Source organism: Prionailurus bengalensis, chromosome A1 (assembly GCF_016509475.1).
Source record: "Prionailurus bengalensis isolate Pbe53 chromosome A1, Fcat_Pben_1.1_paternal_pri, whole genome shotgun sequence".
Taxonomy (NCBI): Eukaryota; Metazoa; Chordata; class Mammalia; order Carnivora; family Felidae; genus Prionailurus; species Prionailurus bengalensis.
In genome coordinates this window covers 65381208-65389968 of record NC_057343.1, presented here as the reverse complement: position 1 = coordinate 65389968, position 8761 = coordinate 65381208, and the positions used below count along the sequence as shown (strand labels likewise).

General features: G+C 34.9%; 1 protein-coding gene across 1 annotated transcript in view; it reads right to left on the bottom strand.

The window, feature by feature from the left end:
- Positions 1 to 4517: 4517 nt before the first annotated feature.
- Positions 4518 to 8761, bottom strand: part of LOC122478826 (glypican-5-like) — a 1039221-nt gene continuing 1034977 nt past the window's right edge. Inside the window, exon 4 of the mRNA XM_043572524.1 lies at positions 4518 to 8183. Within this exon, the coding sequence (XP_043428459.1) occupies positions 8029 to 8183 (155 nt within the window). The 3' untranslated portion in view covers positions 4518 to 8028. The remainder of the gene's footprint in view (positions 8184 to 8761) is intronic.

Below are 8761 nucleotides of genomic sequence, written 5' to 3'. Positions count from 1 at the left end.
AATGACTTTAAATGTGACATTAAACATTTCCTATGTTGCAAAGTAAATTATTGGCAAATTTGAAAATGATGGTCTATACATCAGAAAGTTATTTATCAAGGTGTCCTGAATACTCTCTATTTTATTACATATGATGTCTATTATAGTAGGAAACTATATTATTTTATCTCACTATTTTAATGAATGTCAAGGTAATATTAAGATTTTATAATTTCTCTAAATGCTTTATCTTTTGTGACCTTTAGAATCAGGCTAAGCATACTCTCCCAACGTGATATATTTGCCTGTTTCTGTGTGTATAGTCCCTGTGGTTATGCGGCAATTTCTATTGAATATTAGGATTTACAAACACGCATCTTTTAGTTCATTTGAAGCAAAAATTTTGGTTTAATAGAGTATACATAGAACTTTTCTTAAAGAGCATTCACTGGTCTCCTGTTTCAATCCAGTTGTGTTAAATCTATTCTGGATTTTAACTTTCTTTACTGAGAAAAACATGATCTTTAGGTTTCCATATAGTTATAAAGCCAAATGATTTTTTTCAGCAGATTAGTTACATCTTAGTGTGAAAGATTTCATGTAAGAAGAAGTTTTGATAAGATGTTAACTAATTTTAATACTGCAATGTGCCAGTCAGTCATGATAGATACAGATTTATTGGGAAGATTTAATCAGTGATTGTATAAATCCCAACAAATCTGTGTAAAACCCAATAAATCAGGGGTAGGGGTAGTCATCTTTTATTTTACAGATGTTTCAGGGAGTTGGTGGTAGAACCAGGATTCATCTTATTTCCAAGCCTGAGTTCTTGTTCCCCACATAGAGTCCCACACAGGCACTGGGAGTATAGATAATAATGACAATGGAACACTAAAAGATGAGTGTCATTAAAGAAGAAGAAAGCACAATTGGTGACTTGGGAAAAATGAGGAAAATTTCAATTCCTTTGAATTGTCATTCCATGCTTGGTCAGCTTACCTTTAGTTAGCTAACAACCTAAAAGCAAGTGGGTAGTTAAAAGTCCCTTTTGCATATTTTGTAATAAGAATAATAAGTTAACTATTTGTGTTTGTTGCATTGTTCCCTTGAGGAACAGTCTTAAGGAAAATAGAATGTGTATATAAGACTGTGTAAGTGAAGATTTCATCAATATGCAACTTAACATGTATATCTTGTACAATGGCCATATATATTCTCTTGTGTACAGTAAGAGCCCTGTTTAATATTGACCTGTTTCAAATTAAAAATGAAAGTCCATATAGAAAAATAATAAGTAGCAATTTGAAAAAAGTTATTTTTTTGTTGGCCTTCTCAAGCTTTAAAAAGCCAGAAATAATTGACATAAGGAAAGTTTTATAGATGTTTATAAAGCATAAACACGAAAACAACAATCAACAGTATACACATGAGTGTGTGTGGTGGGTATTTTATAGATACATAAATAGAGATAAATGTGTATATATGTGGATGTATTTACATTCAATTACTCCCATACTGTAATAGACGTGTAGCTAAAATAGTAGCTAAGTACAAATATTTATTATAAATTTATTGCAGTTGGCCATCTGTGATGAAATTTTTAGATTCTCATTAATTTTTTTTATAAATGAAGAACAAAATACTAAAATGACAAACACACCATGTTTAAAGAGCTATATTTTAAAATAAGCTGTGATTCCAAGCTTCCATCTGCTTACTTGCTGAGTGATAGAGAGCATTTTCTCCCACTGCCGCACTTCTGGTCTTTCTTCATTTTCAGAATTAGCCCCTGCACTACAGGGGACCAGATAACATGCTTCTATGCTCTGTCAGCTTGTTCTGCAATAAATCATCAGAGGCAACAACATTTGTTTAGGCCTATTTAAAAGGGTCTCCTGGGAAAATCTACGAGAAGAGAAACCACTGGCAAACTAACTTTTATAACTTCATCTCTTACTTCCACACCCTTTTATCTTTCTGTATCTCTCGATGGTTGTCACTCTATGTATTATTTGTTTTTAAATTTTGTGAGACACCACAGTTGAATTAGTGAAGGCGCCAGATCCAACCTCCTGTAAATTAGCTAGAACAAAAAGCAATTAGTTGCTAAGTATTTAGCGACAGGATAGATTTCTTTGCTCACGCATATTGTCCTATCCATTAAGGGAAAGTTGAAGAACTTTTGTTCTAGCTATTCTTCCCTTGACTTATAAAAAGATTATTCCTCTCAATCTTAGGTAGAACAGCTACATCTCTAGCTGTGATAAAATTAGAATTAAAAACACATGCGTAAAGTTGTAACTAAAATTACATTTTATCCACTCCTTTTTTAAAGCACCTTTTAGATATTAACTAATAATAGGTTATAAGACATCAAGTAAATTAATGTTCGGTATTGCTGCCTCAGTGTTCCCTGTTTTAAGACTAGAAACCCAGAAGAGAAGTTATTGCTCATTTAGCTCAAGCACGTAGTTGAAGTTCAAAGACGGTATGGGAGTTGTTGGAGGTCATACAGAAAATTAGTACGGAAACCTTCGAAGACGTGTTTGTTCTGGTCTCCCCAGCATTTTTGGATGATTGTGAGTCAGGGATTGAGCCAATCTCTCCATCATATGGCCACACTAGGACACCTAGCATATGGAATCTCTTCAGGAAGCTCACCTTACTACCAGAGCTAAATCGGAGATGAAAGAAAGGCAACAGAAAAGAAAAAAATATCTGAAAGACTAGATGAGAATAAAAAGTAAATGTAACAAGGGAAAACTTAAAAATACCTTGTAAAACCTACGAATTGCCCAACCTAATCAACTGACCGATCAAGGGTTTTTTGAGCCTGTGGAATATGAAATGGTATGTAGAAATAAGGATTTTGAGGTTTGACTCAATTTAGAATACCTACTTCATCACTTATTAGCAATATGTACTTAAGGAAGTGACTTTGCCTCTCAGAAATACTGAGCTGGTAGTGACTTTTAGTGCAATATTGAGCAACACACAGCTTGCTTATTGGCAGTTGGTTCTCACCTCCACTTGGGCTGTGCTATATTCCATGGGGCAGTCACCAACATGGCAGATGAACATGACAGTCAAGTACAATTTCAAGCAGGATGGGAGGGTTGAGGGTTTTTAATTTTGGGTCAGGGATGGCATACCTTTAAGATGAATGAAAGAAAGACTACTCACTAAATCCCAATATGTGTTTTGAAATATATTTTCAACCAATAACCTTGTAGCCAGGATGGACCTAAGCAAAACTTGAAGCATGAAACCAGGCAGGAAGGGTTCTCCTGTACTTTCCCTGTTCTCCCTGCCTAAATTCTACTTACTCACTTTCAAACTTCCTTCTTGATGCTCTGTTTACATATCAAAAGCTTATCCACAGGCGGAATCCATAACTAAATATTTTGTCATTGTTGCATCCTGGGAACATGTGCCTTTGAACAGAAGGCTTAATGGGAAAGGAACAAACATGAATTATTAAGGCATATACTGGGAAAGGAGGATTCTTAAAGTGTTGCATAATCTAGTCCTCTGACTCTGTGAGTAAGATACACTTAACTCAATTTTATAGGTAAGAAACCAAAACAGAAATAGAACAGCAAGAAAATGTGTGTGGGGTGTGAGAATATGTATGTGGGCAGCAGGTTGAGCAGTGGGAATGCAAGTGAGTTGGAAAAAGACAGTGATTTGTAAATTGTATTCTGGAAGTCTTTGACAATGTTGACCACAATTATGGAGTTGGACTCTTGATTTTCTTTGTGGGTCTCTCAACCTCTTTCTGAAGAAACTGCTGATGTTGAAAATTCTTTACCTGGTCAGTGCCTAGATTCTTAAAGAGATAGGATACAACAGGTGCCTACACTGTACTGCTCACAGCACTTGTTTTGCAATTGGGCTTTGTTTCTTTCTATTGTTGGTGGCCTTCACCAGGTAGTCTTGGGAAAATCAGAGATCCTTTCCTGTTGCTTTCCTTCTGAGATGCTTCCTTTCTTCTAGTTCAGTGCTTCTCAGAAGTAGGCATGGAAAGTCATAGAAGTAGGAATTGAGTAATTTACTTACCAGGTTACTCAAATCATTCCTATGGGTCAATCCTACTCCTTTTGTCTCCAATGAATTATTGATCCTTAAATATTTACTATTCTGTTTTTAATTTTGTAGAATTTCAAATTCCTCTATCTCCTCTTTCCCATGCTGTTTGTTATAGCCAAAGTAAAAATTTGGGGGGAAGGTAGCATGTGGGATCTTCTCATATACTTGATGGTGAAAATGATTCTAGAGTAACAATTGATAAATGCAGGAAGGTGAGATACTCTTGAATCCTATGCTTGCAAATTTATCCAGAAATATTCAACCCACCCCACCTTGTTACAAATGTTATTGTTGTTGCTACTATGAAGATATAAATTATACTGTAAAAAAAAAATTCTTTAGTATTTTTCTGCACATGAAGGCAGAATAGTTTAAGAACTGCATTATAATGCCAATTCACTCACCATGGAATTCTAGCAAAGGCAAAGAAAGCATACTTGCAATCTGAGAACTGTTTTATCTGTATTTTAATCAGAAATAATTAATACACAACAATCTTCACTTAAAGAAAAACTTGATATGCTCAAAGTCATACCTAACAACATTAAGAATTATTTCTGAAATTTCATACAACCCATGTAATTATATAGGATACTAAAGTTTGCAACATAAAGAAATACTGATATCACAGACTGCCCTGTGAATGTCTCATAGAATAACAGAAGTCTAGATTGAATTCATTCATTCAAGAAGAAACAATTTTTATTGTACCTGAAGAGCTATGATGATAGAAACAATATTTTAAGTGATTGAAAACAATTAGCAATAAACCAATTGAATCCTTTTCAAAGCATCATCACTGAGCACTTCAGAAATCTGTTCGGGAGGAAATAGCTTATTAACTTCTATCCTTTAATAACAAGAGAACACTCCAGACATTATTTCATTGATAAAACATTCCTGAACAAATAGAGGATAAAAAGGCAAATCTAGGACCTTAAAAATAACATTCTGCTCTTCCTATTTTTTATGCCATTCTGTGCCTTGTGGCCAAAGAAATATTTTATACCCTTCAGTTTCACAGAAATTTCATGATTCCATGATAGTTGTAAAATTTGTGTATTTTTTTTTTCTCATTTTTGGCAGCTGATTTATCTTGGGGGTTGTTGTGTTCAAATGAGATTTCCACATGTGGGAGGGCAATGACTGGTAATGAAAAAAGTTCATGTTTACATTTCCTGTTCTTGATGCTTTTGCATTAATATGTAGTTTGATAATTTTACAATTATAATTATATAGTCAATTGTATTTGTTTTCTAAATCCTAGTTTGAAGATTTACTACTATTACAGAGTGATCCTATCTTTGAACCAGGAATGTATGCAGTTCAGAGACATTATGTTTGCCCATTGGATTCTACTGTGATGAGTTGTATGACACCAGACAAATTATATAATGTTTGTATGCTTCAGTTTTTCTCCTTGGTACAGTAGAGGTGATAATGTTTTGGGGAGGACCAAAGGAGACTGTGTACAGAAGCACTGATCGTGGTGCTGTAGAGAGGAAGGGCCATGTAAATGTTAGTTCAGATTGTTCGCTGATTATTCCCTAATACATGTAAAACACTAGATTGTTCTAGGATCACTTGAATTTATATAAAAATAACTCAAATTCAAGAAAAAGCCTTTGTTTTGATGATCAAAGCATAATATGTGACTATAAAGCAAGTGATATTTTAAAATCTGTGTATTCACTTGAATGTTATCCTTTCAGTCATCTGAGAAAGTAGACACATAGTCTAACAATCTTACCATTGTTCAAAGTGTTTTAGACTTAGGAAAATTCTCCAGATACAAATTCTGAGTCATATTAAAAAAACACCACAAACCTCAAATATTTCTGTTTTTATTTGGCCAAAAATTGAGCCCATCTTTGAGGGCTGAGAAAGGTCAAATGTGATACTCCATTCCATCTGAACGAGCTTTTTAAATTATAAAGACCTGTACCAAGGTACAGTGTTATGGAGTAGAATATTAAAGAATGAATATCCTCATTGAGAATATTAGAAAATATGCCTCAGGTTCTTAAAGGAATTCTGAAAGCCTCCACATAGTTGAAGCTAGAGTAGCACTCCTGTGATACATATGGTCTCCAAAGTGCCTGCCTGGAGGTAGACAACACCCATTTGAGTATGTAAAATTCAGCTGATAAAAAAAATTCATTCATACTACTGACTTTGTAACCACTCTGCTTTTCTCCATTTCCTGCCATATCTAAAATTACCTCCTATGATGGAATTTAATCCAGAAACATCTTAGTCTGCTGAACCATCCCTTAAGTTTGTCTTCCAAATTCCGGTAAGGTTGGGGCAGAAGTCTTGCCAGAGCAAACCAGTCATGACTTGGGCTGAAGTGTCACAAATGGGTGACTTCATATTACCTGTTTGAGTTGTTTAAATAATGAGCTGAGCTTAAATAAAGAGTAGCCAAATATATGTTTAAGTTTATAATTTGTGGAGCATGGTGGTGCAAATGAGTTATAAACCAAGTAGATCATGGAATAAATATTATGATTTGGAATGAAAGCCTAGGAAAATGACAGCCAGAATTGGCAGGTGGAGTAACACAGCTCTGAGGTATGTTTAAACAGACAATAAAATATGATTTGGCAGTTTAAACATATCATAGTTTAAATTGACCATTGTCAGATCATTCAGTTAACTTAGAACCCAGGAGAGAACATGGTTTGATCATGTAATATTTCCTGATTTGGAGAGATTGATTTCGTCTTGCAAATATTTGCTGTCGATTGAGTCCTCTTTGACTTCTTCTCAGAGGTCATTTCAAATCCTTTTGATTTTTAAACATTTTTACAAATTTAGCACTTCTCTTTCCTATTGTCACTTTGTAATATTTTTGGCTGTCAACTAGACATGATGCTTCTTAATAAAATCTGACTTATCTCTTCCTTCTTAAGTATAATGATAGACCTATGCTAATTGGTGCCTGCTGAGGCATCTTATCACAACTGGGAAATCAAGGACTGTGGATTAGCAGTTCTGCTAATGTGCAAATGGAAAAAGAGCTGAAGTATTGTAAGCTACATTTTCTGTGTTAGTACATGCCTTTAGGTATTCATAGGAACCTTAGAAATGTACAGATAGTCAAATGGTTAATATCAAGATTAAAAAAATAGCAAAGAATATTTTGATAATGGATGAATATATCATTTTTCAAACTTTCTACTAAATAATTAATGGCTTTCTTAGAGATATTCCCAGAGCAGGTGTGTGTTTGCAACATGGCTAAATCCATTTGGCAAAGAGAGGGAGCGAAGCCACAATACCAAAGATGCACTTTGAATATAATAGACTATAGATCAGATGCTACCAAAATACTCAGCTTAAGGTTTGTCAGTGGCTAAGTTACAGTGGATAAAACTTACCAAGCTTCTTCAATGAAATTACATGAAATGCTCCTCAACAATCTACTCTATAACTTACAGACTTCAAGTAATTTCTTCATATAGCTTGCAAAAATGGAAGAATCTCTTGAAAATTCATGCATACTACTTGCCATCATTTGTTTTGATTCATTTAATGGAATTCTAATTCAAGTATTTTAAGAAACACTATGTATTGTTTTCATTGTTCTGCAAATATACTTTCCATTTAAGACATTTTTCTTTGATAAAAGGGATAAGAATCAAAGATGGCAAAATTACAGGTATACTGAATCCTTCTTATTCAAAGTCACTTCTGTGCTCTTCACATTTGCAGGTTTAATGTGTTAGAATTTAAGAAGATTTAAGTTAGAATCATAGAAGACATGTTTTCAAACAGTCTATCATTTTTAGATAATTTGTGAACGTTCCCCCTTGGCTTATAAGAAGTTAGTGTGACATACCTTTTCATAAATATAATTGTTACATTTGAAAAGATTTTTTTATTCCAGTCAGATGAAGACGGGGGGAAATCAAGATACCAATAAGACAGGTGTGTCAGGGTGGAAGGGTTCAGTTACTAAAGCCAAGGAAGTAACATCACCGCACCCATCAGCATAAATGCCATGGAATCAGTCGCTGCTGAACATCCTGATCCAGCTGTGTCTAAAGTACTACTTCCGCCTGTCTGATGGATCTGCTTTACATCACTGAGGTTCATCTCCTCTGGCATCCCTGCAGAAGCAAATAAGAAAACACATGATAATGCATGACCACCTCACCATGATGTGTCTAGAATGGCTTTTTAAAAAAATGTTTATTTAGTTTTGAGAGAGCGCGAGCAGGGGAGGGGCAGAGGGAGGGGGACAGAGGATCTGAAGTGGGCTCTGCCCTGTCAGCACAGAGCCGGATGCCACGCTTGAACTCACGAACCACAAGATCATGACCCGAGCCAAAGTCAGATACTCAACGTACTGAGCCACCCAGGCACCCCTAGAACAGCTCTTAAACTCAAAATGTGGATACCATAGTATTTTCATAGCATTCCCCATGTGTTTGCCTAACTCTAAATGAATAATGTGACACAGGTACTTCTGTTCTTAAATTGGAGAGTACAGGCCCTTGAGTTGGAGTTCTCAAAAAGGTCTCTAGCTTTTTTAAAGCATTTGGAATATTTTCTAATGTCATTGATTGGTTACAAAAAAATTTAGTTAAAATGTCCCGAGGTACGGCACTATTGCTTGCCTCAGAGATGTAATAATTCTGGTAACTGTGTGAAAGATTTCTAGTGAAAATAAAACCATGTAAGGAGA